Source organism: Drosophila sulfurigaster, chromosome 2R (genome assembly GCF_023558435.1).
Source record: "Drosophila sulfurigaster albostrigata strain 15112-1811.04 chromosome 2R, ASM2355843v2, whole genome shotgun sequence".
NCBI classification, from domain to species: domain Eukaryota; kingdom Metazoa; phylum Arthropoda; class Insecta; order Diptera; family Drosophilidae; genus Drosophila; species Drosophila sulfurigaster.
The window spans coordinates 6,457,464-6,476,053 of record NC_084882.1 but is presented as its reverse complement, the minus strand read 5'-3'; the positions used below and the strand labels follow the sequence as shown (position 1 = coordinate 6,476,053).

Here is an 18,590-nt window from a genome sequence, read left to right as displayed (position 1 = left end):
TTGGACGCATTTTGGGTTCATTTCTGGCCGGGGCAGCGCATCATCAACATATAAAATACGAGTACGAGAATATCCCAAGTATCCATCCATCCATCCATCCATCCATCCATCCAGCCAGCCAGCCAGCCAGCCAGTCATCCATTGGACCATATTCCACTCTTTTATTGGCAATTTTTGAACCTTTTCTTTTGGCCTGATTATTGTTGTTGCTCCTGTTGTTGTTGTTTTGTCGTTGTTGGTTGCCTAAGCTGCTATATAAATATTTAAATTTGTTGTTGACGAAAATTGATAGGATTTAATGACATTAAGGACGAGCCATAGCCAAAGGCAAAAGAGTGACAGATTTTTCTGATGCCTGCGCCCTTGATAAGCTTCCTCTTTAATGCGATATTACACGAGAACAATTCCATGTGTGCTTTGCTCCGTGTGTGTGTGTGTGTATGTGTGTGTGTGTGTATGTATGTATAAGTGTGTGTGTGGCAGCGATGAAATGTGCGAGGTTATATGTGTGCGGGGAGAACGTGTTAAGTATTGTCTCACTTACCGATTTACCTGATTTATTGTGCAGCGAACATTTTGGGACCATTAAAAAGCCATAAACCGAATCATTAGACAATAGATCACGACTCCCAAAACCAATAAAAGAATTAAAGTCATTAAATTAATTGCCTTGTTAACAGCTAACTTTATGCACAAAAACTGACTCCATTTGCAAATACTCGTAAACGGGGTAAGTGCTGGTAAATTAATTGCAATTTATTGCAGCACTTTTCTAAAGGTTCAACTCAATGCCGCGAATACTGACTTTTAACGGTTAAATTTGCAAATAATTTTTCATGAACCATTTTCAGTCTTGTCAAGTTTTGAAGGAGGGTGTCATGCATGATTCCATGCATCAATTTTAGTGCAGTTTATATATAGTCGTTTATATTTAATATTATTTCAGCTATTTAAAACTCATCTTTGCATAAAAAATGGATAAATTTAATGTCTCCCATAATCTCATATTTACAAAAAAATTGTTTTGTGAGAGAATCACTCATATTTTATAAGATTTTCCTTGTAATTATTTTTTTTTTTATATATATTTTTTTTAACTATTTATAGCTCTTGAAATTCGTAAAATCATTTTTATCAATTTATAACTCAGCAAATCCTATAAAATAATGACAACTAAATATGATGCACGACTTCTTTCAAAAAATGCAAATATGTATATAGGTTATATATGTTCAATTTAATTATTTTTAACTCAGTTTTTGATTTTAGCACTCAATTTGCAAAAATTTTCAATGAAGCGTTAGTAAATATCAGTATGAATAATCGATAAGTAAATACATGAATATATAAAGATAAAACACCCAATTTTTTTTAAGGCGTGTTACACTTTACAATTTATAATTATATTGTATAGTCAAATGTGAATATAATTTCAATCAGTACCAATTATCTTTCTGGCATTCTTTTAACGAGTGATTGACCCTGAGACTCTCTTGCAATGTTCCATTTAAAAATATATATACAACAATTCGAAAAATCTGAAGGAATTATAAAAGTTCGGTTTTGTAGAGCTTAAAGAATACGTAAATTCTGTTTATGATTTTATGTATGATATGTGCACATGCAAGCGAGGGTGGATAGATATTTTAATAGCTTACTAAGAAAACGAAACTTTTTCGACATGAAATTATTTTAGTTTCTCCCATTCTTATAACCTCTTCAAAAAATAAGATTAGTCAGAGCCCTTAAAAGTAGTTATTTGATTTTTTTTAGTTCTGGTCAACTAGTTTGATAATTTTAAGAGGAGTAAAGTTAATCGAATAGGGTGGATGTGGATCGAAATTACATAGCGAATTCCGTAATACTCGTATCTCTCACTCTTCATTAATTATAATTATAATTGTTTAAGTACATTTTGAATAAGATCTAAGATTCTTAAAATTTTATCGAAATAGTCAGTTGTCATCAACTTCCATTAATTAAGATGGGTAAAAAAACCTTACAGATTTGATACACATATGTATATTTATCAAATGTTGAATCAACTGTTACGGCGAGTTAAATGAATATAATATAGGGGACGAACATCTGCAGTGCGCCTTTTATTTTTAGATAATCGAGCAATAAATTTTTAATATATTCCAAAATTTTCAATAAAGGATTCAATCAATTCTCAACTGTTTCAATTGAAAAAATTATTTAAAGGCATTTCAATTTGCATGTGCACAGTTCTCATGCAAGGCTGATCTGATTGAGGCCAAAAATAAAAAAAATTATTACATCTAGTTGATTGACTTTTATGTCAACGTTTTGTTGCGTAAGGTGCTAAGTGTTATGAAATTAGCTGCAGATAGTTGCGAATGTCTGTAAGGCATTAAGTATGTTGACGTCGTCCAAGTTGACTCTTTTCCCATTCAGAGGTCGTGCAAAACAATTTATTTATAAGTTAATAATTTAATATTCTTATTTTTCCTTTTGAATCAAATTTGATTTACTTCATATTAAATGTTTGATTCTAACCGATCATTCTTATGACAGCTATATGCTATAGTTGTCAGATTTGACCAAAACTTATTAAGTTTAGGTAATATATTTTGAAAAATAATAAATTTGTTTTGTTCCGTTCGTTTCCATGACAACTACATATATGATTATCCGACATGTTCAAGGATTTTATTGTATATGTTTATATTAATTTTTTTAATTTTGGTGAATTTTGTAACAATGTAACAAGTCGAACCCCTGTGCAGTGTGACAAAAGTTTAGAAAACTTTTCCACACATATGGAAATGTAATCACATAAATTATAATTCATAAAAATAAAAAAAAAAGTCTTAACTAAGCCCATTGCTTATCAGACCGCCCTCGTATGCAACTAGTAGTATGCAATACTTTATATTTGCTATTCAAACAATTTAAAATTTCATTAAAATAAAATGGTGCTCTCCTATTTAGAAGAGTTTGTTTTTCGACAGACGCTTTAAATAGAGCTGCAATTTTCAGTATTGTTCTTTTTAAGCCATAAAGGCAAAAGAACACTTGAAAATGTTTCACTTGATCCTGGCAAGATGGAAGTCGCATCTGCATTTCCATTTGACTGGCCAATTCCCGCTTCGACAACTGCCATCCATTCCATTCCATTCCGTTCCATCCCATTCCACCCATTGTAACAAATGCACGAAACTAATAAATTTTCCATTGAGTTCGGAACCGGGTGCTGCGTTTTTGCATATCGCCGCATATTGCAAATTTATAACGCACTTCTTCTTTCTTTTTCTTTCCTTCCTTTCGCTCTCGCCATCTCTCTGCCCGGGCATGCCCCATTGTAAACACTATATTTTCGTACAGTTATTCGTTGGCGTCTGATAAGTGCTTTTCAAAAGAATTCTCCTACATATGAAAAACACGTATTAATTTTTTGTTTGTGTGCATGGAGAACTGCATTGTAAGCGCACTCAGTAATATGCAGAGCACTTTTTCGAGGTATTCTCCATTTAATTTGTAAGAAAAGAAATACTGTTTTTTATTTCGATAAATATTAACAAAATTTAGATTTTGATTTCATATTTCTTAACTAAATAACAGTAAAAAGACTGAAATGATACCACATACTCGATCTCTCCGATAGATAAATTCAAGCAACTGAAAAAATGTTACATATGTATAATAGCAGGGCTCATTGGATTTCTGTTAATTTAATATTAATTATACAATTTACTTATTGTTAAAATGGACAGATTGTAAATAAGAGAAGAGAGAAAAAAAAATTTCTTATTTATGTTTCTTTTTTTTAATCACCTTTAATAACCTATTAACTGCTACCCAATATGGTATAGAACAAAAGATTCTCAACGTTTAGTTGATGAATGAGCGTAACTATTTCAGCTATAAGTAAAAGTGATGGAATCGATGTTAACATATTTACAGGGTAGCTTACTGTTCCATATTCTTGTTAGGACGATTACAAAGTAACCAAAAATGTTGCTAAGCTCTCTCTCTCTATCTCTATCTCTCTCTGCCCCACCACTAACCAAATTGTCGCTTTGCATGTTGCGTCCGTGTGTCTCCTGGAGTGTGCGGTTGCAGCGGCAAGCCAGCAAACCATTTGGCAACATCACTACGCACTGAGGAGCGTGGCAACAGACGGATAGGAGGAAGGAGGGAGTATAGATGCATGCACAATTGATTGCATTGATTGCATATGAAGTGGGACGGGAAAAAAGTCAGAGCTGGAGTCATATGAGTGTGTGAGAATGAGTGTGAGTATCTATATTACGAGTGTGTGTGTGTGTGTGTGTGTGTGTGTGTGTGTGTGTGTGTGTGTGTGTGTGTGGGTGGGTGTGTTTGTTTGTGCACTTGTTGTGGCCATAATTGAATTTTATGGCCGCTTATTTTTATTGCTGCCCCTGTCAGCTGCCAATTTATGACACAAATCGAATTGTGCAATGTGTGGCAAGAAGGGTTTCCGCCCATCGCGATGGTCTCAAAATGAATTCGTATGCGTGTGTGTGTGTGTGTCTGTTTGTGTGCGTGCGTAGAGTATAAATAATTGGTGCACGCAAATAGCAAAATATGTCATCAAAATGAAAATGTTGCTGCCAAACAAACGATCAGCGAGAAAACGAAATGACTCCTTAGCTCGTTGATTGTTTACTGCTTCTCTGACTTGACCAAATCAATATAATAAAATTGTATTTATATGCATATATTCAGGCATACATACATAAGTACACGCCAATACTCTTTACAACGGCCATAACAGTGCAGCTATCAAATTCGTTCACAATTGTGATAAAACACTTTTCCACGCAATAGTTTCAACTTATCTATTGACTGCTATCAGAATGTTCTGAGAGAGTATTGAAGCTTTGTCGTACTAATGGTATGTGTTATTTCAGGTATTGTATTTTGGCTTACGCACAGCTAAACAACAAAATTTGCGCACCTGCTGCTGGTTATATTCCATTAATGCTGCTGCTATGCTTGGCCAAGAGCAAGGCGAGGCAAGGCGCAGGTGCGAAGCTTGCATGGTATAATGATGGAAAACAATGTGAAAAATTGTAGTAAACAGCTGCAACAAACACACACAACAACTGTAGAGAATTGGAGGAGCAATATGCTGACCTAGACACACATCGCTGGGCTCATAAATCTTAATTTGATTTGGGTTCCAATGCCTTGGCCAGATAAGAGCAGACCCCAACGATTTTTACTCCGATTTTGCCGTCAGGATATTTATTTGATTTCGTCTTCCTTTGGTCATTCTGCGACCCAAATCAGTGGCTCTAATGTATATCGATGTCTCCAAGACCGCAAGACAGTATGTGTGTGTGTGAGGAAGATTAATAGGGAGTGTGGAGAGGGGTAGATGCATAGTAACATAGTGTAACACCTCGTTGCGTACGCTTAACGCCCCCGCTGTACCCATTACCATTGTCATTGGCATTGCCACAGTTTATCTAATTATTTTTCCATTGTCATTGTCAATTTGCCTTTAATTGCCCCGCAATTAGAGGCGCTCCAGAGAAAAGTGGGCGTGTCGAATGTGTATAAACAAACAAATGAAGGAACACTAATCAAAGTTATGTTCACTTAATCACGCTGAAGGCGGTGGGCGTGGCGTTGTGCTGCGCTGCGCTGTGTTGGTTTAAGTGGGTCGTCTTGTCATTTAAATGAGGCGCGACTGCCTTCCGCGAGTTTAACTTCAACTATTGGCATAGCATGTAAGCTCAAGTGGTTGATGTGCATCACTAGACAAGGATAATTAGTTTAGCAAGCTTCTAATTGCCGCTGCTGCTGTTGCTGCTACTGCTGTAAAGGATATTCGTCCTGAGGGCCGACTTCAGCTATGTTTTCGCTTATCTCCAGCAGCGACAACCTCATGAAATTGCTAATAAAACCACACGAGCACAAGGGCCAACACACACACACACTCTCACACATACATACACCCATATATAATCGCATACGATAGAAAACAACAACATTCAGCCCCTCTCCTACTGCCGCTCTGCCTTTCCGAGTGGAACAGCAGGAGCGCGTCTTAATTGAACATCCCGTCGCAGCGTCCTTCTATCCTTCGGTCCGTCGGTTGTACAACGAATTTAATTTATAGCTCACGCTGTAGTCGTAAGCCAAGTTAAGCATGCCACGCCCACAATGTCAGCTTGTGCCATGCTCTAAATTATAACAAGCTAGAGAGACGCCTTTCTCCACGGCATTGGCAACAATGTCCTGGCCAGGCCACAGCGACGATGCTTTCGCATTGCTTTTGTCTCCGTTGCGTTTTCGGTGGCTCAGAACAACAGACAACAGAAAAGAAATCAATTATGTGCATGTGTGTGGGTGTGTGTGTGTGTGCTTCTGTGTCTGTGTCTGTCCATGTGTTTCTGTGGTTGTAGATAGACAGATAATAATGAACGATAAGTGTTAGAGTTGCCGCCCACATTCTGTCACGCCTCGGCTTCTGCCTTTGCGATTGACTGCCCTGCAACCTCACACACACATACACAGATGGTTGCTTCTCGTTCTCGGCATCCCTTCCTGACTGTTGCTGTTGACTCCTGAGTGAGTCCTGAGTGCATGTGTAAATTTAGCTAACGTTTTAAGTGCTAACTCGCTATGACAAGTAAATAGGTGGGGTCCAAGTAGTGCGGGGATCTGCCGCATTTGTCTGTCGGTGTGATTAATGACGCGTTACAAAGTATTCTCTATGAATGGGACAATGAATCATAACGACGACAATTTGACGAATTCTCAGTTCTCTATAATCATAATTACTCGTTCATTTTGGTTGCTTGATGTTAACTTTCCCCAAGTCAAGTCAGACACAATAGCAGCAATACTTCGTGACGATAGAGTATGCAAATATTTGTCAAGTGTGTTTCTGTTGCTGGTACTTTGCGACTTCCTGGTGCGATCCCATTCCCATTCCCACTCCAGTTCCCTCATGCTTCATCATTAAGTGTTTTCGTCATTGTCACTAAAAATAAATGGTAAATCGTCGAAAAAGAAAAACACACACACACTCGCACTCCCTGTCTACTCTCACCTGGTTTTCTGAACTACTGTGAACTGCGTAAAAAACGCAACTGTAACAGTGATTAATCGTTAGCTTCAGAGAATGTTTTGGGCAGCGTAGGAAGGGAGGGTAAAAGGAGTTACTACTGCGTGCTTCGTCCCTCCGCTTCGCTGCGTTCGTTTGACTGTCCATCTTGCCGGTGGGTGTGTCAGCCGGAGCTCAAAGAATGCGCACCAAATTATATTTTGGGTTAGTTTCGGAAGGCGTTAAAACCGGAAAAGTCTAGTCAATGGTAATACCTATTACATCAGCGCATAAAAGTAGACTATAGTTGCGACCAACTTTTGGAATGAGTGGGTGCTATTTGTTGGCCATGTGGCGCTTGTGGCATTGCGGCACTTTACTGTGGGGCTTACACTTATTTTTCGGCTACGTTAACTCAGCTAATAACTTACTCATATTTACTTTCAGTGCTTGTTCTGGATTGGCGTCGTCTTCAGACAAGTGACACTTAAAATTATCGAATAGATTGATGATATCGATGATATAGTCAACATCGATATTTTAATACTAACAAGTTCGCAATATGTAAATTAATGTATCGATGTAAATTATCGGTACGTTTGAGCAAGTACAAAACCGATATCATAAACTTAATACAATAAGTTAAATGTGAAGAAATGCGAATATATGTATGTACGTGGCAAACAAGGCTACATATTGAAATGAAGATTTCATTACGAAAATTTGTGCTCGCATTCCCATAGTTCACTGTGGCAAACTGAGCACAGAGTGTCCACTGTCAAAATAAAATGCAAATAAATTAATTATAATTGAAATATGCGCAATAAGGAAATCAATTTCGAGATTCAATTACACAAAATACACACGAAAAGAAATGAAATTAATTTGCATTAGCAGAGGGAAGCCAAGAAAGAGCGCCAGAAATTTGCTTCAGCTATCAAATTCAACTTTCAAATGGCGTCTCCTGTCAAAATGTTAAAGCCGACAACGTCTTTGATCGCAACAACAACAAGAAACACAAGTACAGAAAAACATAAATAAATAATACAATAAATTAAATCAAACACGACCTTAAGCTGCTGACGCAAATAAATATGCCAACTGACACCCGTTGACTGTTTGAGGCGCCAGCGCCAACCACAGTGGGGCTGTGTGATGTGGTGCTATGCGGTGGGTGGAAGGGACATGGAAGGGCTTGACAAGTTGATTCTTTTGTTGTCGTTGACATGTTCAAAATACTTGTACGCAAACATTTGTACAGCGTTTTGTAGCCGAGAACTCAGCAAGTCGCTTTCTTGCAAATACTATGCGTATACTTGATACGTTTGTAGTCTTTACTGTTAGCTGTTAAATAAACATGACTTTTAATTTATTGAAGCATAACAAATGTTCACTTTAAGCCTGAGTCTAACATTGTCCAAGTTGTTCTCTATTTGCATTTATCGAACAAACATATTGAAGTAACCGGAACGCTTAGGATGAAATCTCGCTAGCATTTTTTTGATGGATGTGTATAACATAGTGCTTGTATGCCAAATCCTTGTTGTTATCAAAAAAAATGTGCTATCCTGTCGAAATGGCAATACTTCTTTCGTTAGCTGACATAACAGGAATTAGCAAATTCCGTTGATAAGTTTTTCTGATGTGTCTGACCTTCGTTGACTCTTAACGCTCTTATTCCCTCTGACTCGAACTCAATTGACATCATTCAGTTTTGTGTTGTCATTTGTCGCCTAACACTCAAATGCTGCACTTAACACATTATCGAAATTAAATATACGACGTGGTCATCTTAAAGTCAAGAGTATTCATTCATCGAATGACCCGTCTACTGACCCAAATACATATCTGTTCATTTGTATTCGTTTGTATTTATGAATGAATGAATCTTTGAATGTCTGTGTGCTTACCTGAAGAATATATCAGTCAGTCAAGAAGGAAAAGGAAATGTAAGCCGACTGCTTGAATTCGCCCTTGCCTACTCCTACTGCCGCCACCCACACTCCACTCCATGCTGAACCTATAGCAATTTTACGACTTAATGACTCTGCTGGGATTAATATGACTAATGGTGCGCTGCTTTTTATTCGATACAGCCAGTCCGACTCCTCTGGACTTATGTATATAGTGTATGGGCTTTCTGCAATTCATGGCCAAATGGCCGTCATTGATGTGGCACACACATACACCGACACATAGACGCGTGTGCACGCACACATACACAAACAAGAAATTATGGCTCCGGGTCGACTTTGAGGCCGTTTTGTGTGCTGACAGGCCATTTATATACAGGTGAAATAAAAGAGAGATATTCTATATATAGTAAGTAAATCTATATGCATATGTATGTACATATGTGTGTGTGTGAAATAGTTAAGCTCGTCCATCAGGCATATCCTGCGCATGGACAACAGGTTTCAACATTGAGAATGTATTCAATTTATTGCTTAGTCCGATGCGTTGTCGGTCTAGCAGCAATGGAGCAGATATTCCTCTCTGTTCATCAAGTAGTATACAGAGTATAAGCACAAACAACAATACGGATAAGAGCGTAGTGGCTTGAAATTTAAACACTCGACAACTATTCGAAGTGGTCGTTTGACTGTCATTAGCCAACTGCAAGAGCTATATAGAGGCAATAGCCCCATTACAACCAATAACACCACCAACAACAGAGATGTAAACAGTAGCAGCTGCTGTACAACAGCTACAACAACAACCACAATAAACTGTTTATCATGGTTACTAACAACGACCACTCGGACTGAGACTCGAACTAGGACTTGGGCTCGGACTCGGACTCTGACGCTGACTCGGAATTCGAATCGGGCAAGGGATCAGGTTAGAGCTGGTAGAGTTGGAACCGTTTGGCTTTTATCTATGGCATGCATCAGTCAGTAAGTCAGTCGGTCAGTCAGTCAGGCAGGAAAATTAATTAACAACAACATTGACACTTGAACATTTGACAGAACATGCAGACAGCTAACCAAGGCGGACCAAGCTAAAGAGGGAGGAGAGCGAGTCAGAGAGAGAGGGAGAGAGGGAGAGAGAGAGAGAGAGAGGAGGCACTCGTAAAGTCAACAAGGTTGCGCTGTCGAGTTGAGTCCTCTTTTCGAGCGCTGCTCCGTTTGCCCGTATGAATTGTTTTGTCATTGTTGTTGTGGCTTCTGTTTATGGACAATACACTTTTATTCACACACACTCACACACGTTCACACCAGTGGTTTCTGACCTGGCCACAGGCCAATCAGCGTCAAAGTAGCCAACTTCAAAAATGATACTCAAAAGATATTTCACTCGACTATTTGTGGTCTGTGCGAAAATAAATTTCATTTTCCTGCTTTTCTCCTCTTTGTTGAATGTTTTGGTTAATATTTTCCAACTGCTTTCACCGCCACTGACTTTGACTGTGTGTGTGTGTGTGTGTATGTTTGACTTTCCTTGTTTTGGCTTTTGTGGTTTCAACAATTTCTCATGAAATACGTCTCAATTATTTATCCACAATCATACGTCGCTTTAAGCCATCAAAATTCGTAGTGACGCTGTATGATAGTTATGTTGCAGAATTTTAAAGCGATAATTATTTATACAAATAAGAAATATTTAATAATTATTTATTACAGTCAAATTATACTAATTGATGCATATAAAAATATTGGTGAGCGTTAAGTAACTTTAATTTCATTCATGATGGAAATAAAGTGAAATTAAAATATAAAGCTGAGCTTCATTACTATGTTAAAATTGTAGCAGCTTGGCAATTGCGTGAATTTCCCCTGATCGTAAGCTGGTCACATTCAAGCAACTCAGTAAACTGAATGTAAACTTCATGTTAACATCGACGAATCCTGTTAAATAAACGCTGCTCTGCAGTGCTCTGTAAGCCTATTACAATATACTCAAATTTAAGCGTCGAGATGTTCGTATAATCTTTAGCATTTATGCGTATTATATAGTACTTACAGAAATATTAAATTCCAATGTTTACAAAATATTGAATTTAATGTAAGAATTGAATATAAAATAGGTTTTAAGGTTTTAGTTGATGTGCGTGATTTATTTTTCTAATTGCATTTCTTGGCCTCAATCAAGTTCTCGTTCTTCTTTGCAGCAGAAATTTCCGACAATTTTGTGCCATAAAATGTTTGCCACCAATATCCGGCAGGTTGTAGTCAACGTTATGTCCCAGCTGGAAGGTATTGACGATTAGAAACGCGACGAAAGTGGCTGCTTCGACGTTTTTCGAGCAGTTCCCATTACCGTGCTAGGCTTTCCGCTGCATTTCGCTATTTCAATTGGCACGAGAAACTTTTAGCCTCTATACATGGGGCAAGGACGTCTGTTAAGAGTGCAACAACGACACTAATATCTTGCTGGAAGTTTCAACAGAGCAATATATTGAAATATACATAGGAAGAAAAACCAGAGAGGCAGATATTCTGCGAATATGGAAGAAGATGTGTATGCAACGTTCAACTATAACGACAGCGGAGGAGGCAGTGGCACTGAAGATGGCGGCACCGTTGCAAGCGGAGAGGATGAGGATGGGGGTTGGAGAAGCCTCGACTTTAGCGTGGAGGAGCTGCAGAACTTTTTGCTTTGGCAGCTGCCCAATCCAGACAATTACAGCCAGCACCAGATGGCTAATTGGAATCTCAGCAATGTGTCCACAACGCCAATAATGACACCAACAACTCTGCCGGTGGAGCCACCGTTTGATGCCAACAATTATTGGGCACTGCTGGCACTTGTTTTGGTCTTTGGTACAGCCGCTGGTAATATTTTGGTGTGTCTGGCCATCGCATGGGAGCGTCGCCTGCAGAACGTGACGAACTATTTCCTAATGTCGCTTGCCATTACGGATTTAATGGTGGCTGTGCTTGTCATGCCTCTGGGCATCCTCACGCTGGTGAAAGGTAAGTTTGATAATACGATTTTTTATTTGTGTTTATCGAGCAGAATAAAAGTCTAGCTTTTTTTACAAATGAGTGGATGATAAAATTTCCCAAAATTCTAAGACTCCAATTTTAAATACACTGTTTATTTATGGATATAAATAATTGCATTGTAAGAGACATTCTTATACAACATATTTAACATGTATTAAATAAATGTAACATATAGTAAATATAATGTAAAAAATGCTGATGCTACGACCAATGCCTTACCTTAATGCTAATGCTTATATGCATTAGATTCGGAAATCTAGCTAATATATTGCTCGTTGCTAATGCTAATGCTATGGCCAATGCTACAGTTAACTCTCATGCTAATGCTTATACATATGCATTAAACTCGTAAATGAAGCAGTGTATAATAATTCTAATGCTAATGCTAATGGTATAGTTAACCTTGATGCTAATGCTTAACATATATGCATTAAATTCGCAAATGGAGTAATTTTAAATTAGAATGGTGATTAAGTGTTAATCCAAGTTTTGAGTTATTATGTTTGCTAATTGAAAAGTTAATGACAGAAGCAGTACTAATAGTCTTAATAACAGTCGAGAGAAATATCAAAACATCAAGTTGTATGTATTATTAATAGCATTTATTTAATAGCCTTTACCTGGGTCCTTGTAAAGGCCAAGTAGCGCATTATCGGTTGTTGGAGTATAACAATGCACATTAAATGCGCTGTCAGGTTGCAATCAGCGTGCTCCGTAGCACAAAGCATCGTTTACTCGTCCTTGGGCTGTCGCTGACACGCACCCCAGGACGATGGATATAATGAAGCTGCCTGTCAATGAGATTGCTAGCACAATGCGAAGTCGGAGCACGCCTCGACGATTGCATTATGCGCCAGATATTTCGTTCAAAGCAACTAAACAAAAACCAGAATAAAGTGAATAAAAGAATCTGACAAACACCAAAACGAGAGGGGCAATAAAATAAAGAGAAAGCGAGAAAAACGCAAAGCGAAGTGAGTGGGAGAGAATGATGCAAACAATTTAATAAACGCGTCGCACTGAAACAATGGAAAGACGTTCTGGAAGCGAAAACGTTTTTGGCTTCAGTGCAGCATAAAAATTGCATTAGACGGTTGTAAAAGAGCGAAATGCTTTGAAGCTACCGCCCAGGATGAGCACCGGGTAGACGACGAGTCAAATGAGTGAGGAGTGGGAAGGGGGTTGGGAATTGGGAACAGCTGAAGAAGTAACAACAAAAACAGCAGAGACAGGCTGAGCCAGTAACAGCTTTTGCAGCAGGCCTCCTACTGTTGCCGGATGTTGACATTTTTGTTTCAGCGCTAAGGGAGCCATTACCCACACATGCATACTTATACACACACACACATATTTCGCACTCACACCTCTTGGAAAGTGCACTTGCAAAGTGAGCAATGCAGTCAAATGCTCTGAACGCGAAGTGGGCGTGGATGCTGTGAAAACGAATGGCTCATGGTCCTTGACGGTGCGGTGTTGAAAAAGACAGCAATGCACTGCCGAAAAAGGTCACAGCCGTAGTCAGGGTAATATCCTGCACCCTATCTACCTCGCAACTTATCGCAATGGTTCTAGTGAATTAAGCTACACAAAATAGAAAACAAGTATGAAAGCTAAAGTCAAGCCTGTGAGATACCCGCTACCCATTTTGCAAAACAAAACGGTACACATAAAAGCAAAACTGTGTGGTTTTATTTCTAAAATATACTAAATAATATACAGCAAGTATACTAAAATTGCTATATTTATATACCTCATAAATCATAAATACTATTATATTATTGCATTTATTTAATACTATTAAATACTAAATATTATTGTCGTTGCTAAAACCGCAACTTTAACCTCTAAATTACGCTTGTTATTCGAGTTTTGTCAATTTGGAAGTGGACGTGACAAAAATTTGAAGCGACTTGATCTGCGTGCAAAAATTACAAGTGCTGTCGAAAACAATAATATATCCATCTCTGAGATCTAGGTGTTCGTATGAACGGACGGACAGAACGACATGTCTATATTGTCTCGGCTGTTGACGCTGATCACGAATATATATACTTTATAGGGTCCTTCTCCCTGTTCCATACATTTCCTGCCGGCACAAAATTTTAATTCCCTTCTACTATATGGGTAGCGGGTTTAAAAATCTAATATTTTAATATTATGTTTACTTGGGCTAATCGATTCGTCTTTTTTTTATAGAATATTTAATGTACATTTAACCCTGTCTATGAAAATGTTTTGGTTTTCGGCAAACCCAAAAGGCAGATGTAAGATTTAGATGTAAATCTAGTCCCTAACCACACAACAAGTGTTCTGTGCATACTCACAAAGAATATTGTCGACTGCACTTTCCAAGACAAGTGACAAAAAACACAAAGTACTAAGGATTTATATTCAAAATACGGACTGTATTTTTAGTTTAACCATAATGCAGTAATCGCTGACATCTGTACGTTGCAACTAGAAAAGAATATTAAAGTCCAAAAAACTCAGTTAATTCTTAGTCAAATGAAAGAACTGCACTGAAGCTTCGCATAAAAGAAGGACGTGCTGTCATGTAGGAAGGTTAGTCCGATAAAAAGAACTTGTGCATTATAATGTAGTATAATTGGGTGCACATATCTATACTTGCTACAATATATATTTGTTACTATTTTAGAAGCGGTTATAATGGTATTGGGATAAGATTTCAAAAAACAAAATAAATTCTTCTCTTTTTATACCCGCCACCCATAGGGTAGAAGGGTATTATAACTTTGTGCCGGCAGGAAATGAATGTAACAGGTAGAAGGAGGCATCTCCGACCTTATAAAGTATATATATTCTTGATCAGCATCAATAGCCGAGACGATCTAGCCATCCGTCTGTCCGACTGCGTGTCTGTCCATCTATCCATGTGAAACACTGGATCTCAGAGACTGTAAGAGATAGAGCTATAATCGACAGCATTTGTTATGTTTGCACGCAGGTCAAGATTGTTTCAAATTTTTACCTCACCCACGTCCGCCCTCGCAAATCAAAAAAATAACAAGCGAAACTTTAGAGATAGAGCTGCGAATTTTGGTATGTATTTATAGTAATTGTGATTCCTGAAAATTTGGTTGCGATCAGATAAAAATTGTGGAAGTTATTAAAGAAATACTCTTGCATGGGCAAAAACGCCTACTTACAAGGGGTTTTAGTTGCTTTGGCCGACAATCTGGTATATTATGCCGTCTATGGTATATTTTGAATGTGGTACTATATCGATATACCGCATATATCAATTGGTATATTTAGTATTTTTGCAGTAAATTTGGTATATTTTGAGAATAATACCGCAAAATATATTGCTTTTATTCAAAATGGGTGAGGGGGTATCTCACAGTCGAGCCCACTCGACTGAAACTTTCTTACTTGTTTTGTTTTTATTGTGAGGTGTAGCTGTTTATACGGACGGATAGACATACAGACAGATACAAGTTTCTCAGCTATTGATGCTGACTCAGAATTTACAAGCTTTACGTGGTCACAAATGCTCTACCTGCATGGTGGATTGGCCGCCCAAATAAACAACTTGAAGTTCTTTAATAATAATAAGATACTAAATAATGGAAGCATATGGTTATAACTTTAGTTATATTTCATTTTTTTTTTCTAAATACTAATCTGGTATTTCTTAACGATAATACTACACTGTTTTGCTTTTATATAAAACGGATAGCGGCTTTACTCGATTGAAAATATATGAATAATAGTTTACTTAAAAGACGAAGGCCATTTACTCAGCATCATAATAATAACATAACAGTTGGTCAACTCTTTTAGGGGAACCTTGTGTGACCAACATTAAAGTGAGATACTTAAACACATACACCACTAGAAACTGAGCTGTGGTGTTTGGCTTTAAAACGCGTAAATAATAATCGCATAATTAACACGTTATTTATTTCGTTTATAAATTTGCAGAAAGCGTTCTGTTAATTAATAACGGTAAATGCAATTAATGTGCTGCGTAAAGATTGCGCCACGCCCACTAACAACAAATTGAATTACATGCAAATAATTTCCATGTCGAAGCAAATATGTGTGAAAATGTGAAAAATGCCCGCACAGCTTAATAAATAAATGCAAAAGTGACAGATGATAAACACAAAAGCGTCCGCAAAATGAAAAGAACTCCCACAAATACTCATAATAAAAAGGACAGAATATAAAAAAGAAAATAATAATAAACAGCATAATTAATTGAGCGCAAATTGGCGTCGTTTTGATTTTTGCTGGCGGCGTTGAAAAGTAGGCAATGAAAATTTTACAGCTGACATTGTGGTAAAAGCGAAGGAGGACGGACGAAGAAGGAAGCAAAGACTAGATCGACGCCACATCGGGGAGAATGCGAGATGGGTAGTGAGAGGGGAGGTGTATAACTGTTCTTGGTACTTAGACTGAAATAGGACCAGTCACAACAGCAACAACAACAACAGCAACAATAGAGAGTAGACTAAAGCAAATTTATCATTCGCTGCTGTTATTGTTGTTGTCAAAAAGCATTTTAAGCTCTTAAGCTGCGACACGCACACAGCCAGTCACCGGCAGTCTATGGCATGGTGTGGGCAGGATTCACTGGGGAGCTGCTTTAAGCATAAGCAAATTTCAAATTGCCAAGCACTTCAAGGTGCGTTCTCAAATCGGTTTCACCTCTTAAAAAGTGGATATCTTTGATCAGTGTTTTGGAGCAAAGTGAAATTAAGTTGTCGACTGTGCAAAGTCAATGCAATTGCACTCGCAACGAAATATAAGTCATTGTGTTCAAAATGAAAAATATTTTTTTTTTCTTTTTTATTCATGTTAGTATCTTGAAAATACCTCATCAAAGACGCATCGGAAAACTTCTTGCTAAAATACAATTGATATTGATTTGTGGAACACCCTCGACTTCCCTCGCTTGTCGGTGCTCTGCGCCTGTTCGTCGGATTCATTCGTTTCATAGATAAGCGAACGAAATCTAATACCAAAGTTTGATAAAGTTTTGCCTTTGCTTAGCATCCGCCTGACATTATCATAAATCTTTAAGCTACCACCTGGGTGTCGAGCGATGGGAGACAGAGGCGACGGGCCACTGTAGGCTTCTAACCTTATGCTGTGGAAATTGACATGTCTGCGTGAACGTAGCAAATGGAGGGGTAACCAAACGGCAGCTGCCGGCTAACGGGACGCCAATTAATTGTTGGCCAGGCCCCAAAAAGTAGACAACAGAAAGCTCACGACACATAATGAACTTCGCCCTTATGTGATGTGTATTTTCTTGCTGTCGCTGTTGTTGTTGTTCTTCTTCTTCTTGTTAGCTTTAAAGCGCAATTGTGTTTAGATTAAGGGCGTGGCCGGCTGGGAACCCTTTTTTGAAAATCATTGTGGCAATTTTTTACATGTGGTCAGAGCACAACAACAGCTACCCGGCATTCGCATATCAATCAAGATGCCAGAAAGCGTAGCTTCAGTCTCCACAGCGTGTCCTTGCGTCCTTGCCTCATTCATCCTACATGTTGTTGCCAGCGCGTGCAGTTATGTGTGAAAAGTCGCTTCGCTGGGCCGCAACGTTTTCGTTTGGATTTGTTCGCAGTTCCCAATTTACTCGTTTCCGGCGCATTTGCCGCTGTAGTTTTTGTCTTAAAGGCGACGCAATTTTGCATATGTTACCGTTAGCACTGCGCTGCTGCTCATTGCTAATGCAAAGTCCTTTTTAGCTGTTAAGTGTTTTGTGTCGACTTACAAATGTAGTTGTAAATCAACTTGAAAGTCCACCGAGGCCCCTTGCTTGGGATTGAGAGCCAAATCCCAAGCAAGGGGCATAAGATAGAAGACAAAGTCCGGGAAGTCCGGAAAATGGAATGGGGGGGGAAGCAGACGCGTGCAAGCATTAAATTTTTCGCCTTCTCCACCCCGCACTTAGGAGCCCCCATAACAGCAGACGACGTCAGTTGATTGTGTGAAAGTAATCAAGGGGTTGAAGTGAAAACAGAAAGGAATTTTGATGGGGATTCAGTTGGATATTGACAGACAAGGCCACTCAATGTAGATTTCTCTTGCAAGTTGAATAGACACAAAGTTTCGTTAAAGTTCTGTCTTTAATTATTAAAAAGATTATTTTTAAATGTGAAAAGAAACAAGAAAGCATTGCTTCATAGATGAATGCATTCACAATATATCAATAGATGCATTGCTTTCCAAAATTTTGGGAATGTGAACTTGAAAAGCAGAAATTGTGTAAGTCTAGGAAAAAAGCTAATGTTATAGGAAACTATTAGTCTAATAATATTTGAGTACATTCGATAACTTTCCTAACTTGCAAATACCTTCAGGGCGAGCCAGAACAAACGCAGATACAGTCATACCCAAGAGAAAAGATAAGCAGAGAGAGAGAGAGAGAGAGAGAGAGTTGGAGCAAGGGACACCAAGAAGTAAACTGACAAACAGCCGGCAGACATTGCAGAGCGCAAAATAAACACTGCCAAACGACACAAGCCAAGACAGTTAAGGCATCTGGCAGGAAAGCGCAGGTAAGCGAAGGTAAGGACGAGCATACCTGACAGTGAGTGAATGCAGCTGAAGCGAGGTTCAAG

General features: G+C 38.3%; 1 protein-coding gene across 1 annotated transcript in view; it reads left to right on the top strand.

Moving 5' to 3' along the window:
* LOC133837756 (uncharacterized) overlaps positions 1-18,590 on the top strand; it is a 59,152-nt gene that overhangs the window by 4,751 nt on the left and 35,811 nt on the right. Inside the window, exon 2 of the mRNA XM_062268614.1 lies at positions 11,157-11,961. Coding sequence (XP_062124598.1) covers positions 11,493-11,961 — 469 coding nt within the window. The 5' untranslated portion in view covers positions 11,157-11,492. The remainder of the gene's footprint in view (positions 1-11,156; positions 11,962-18,590) is intronic.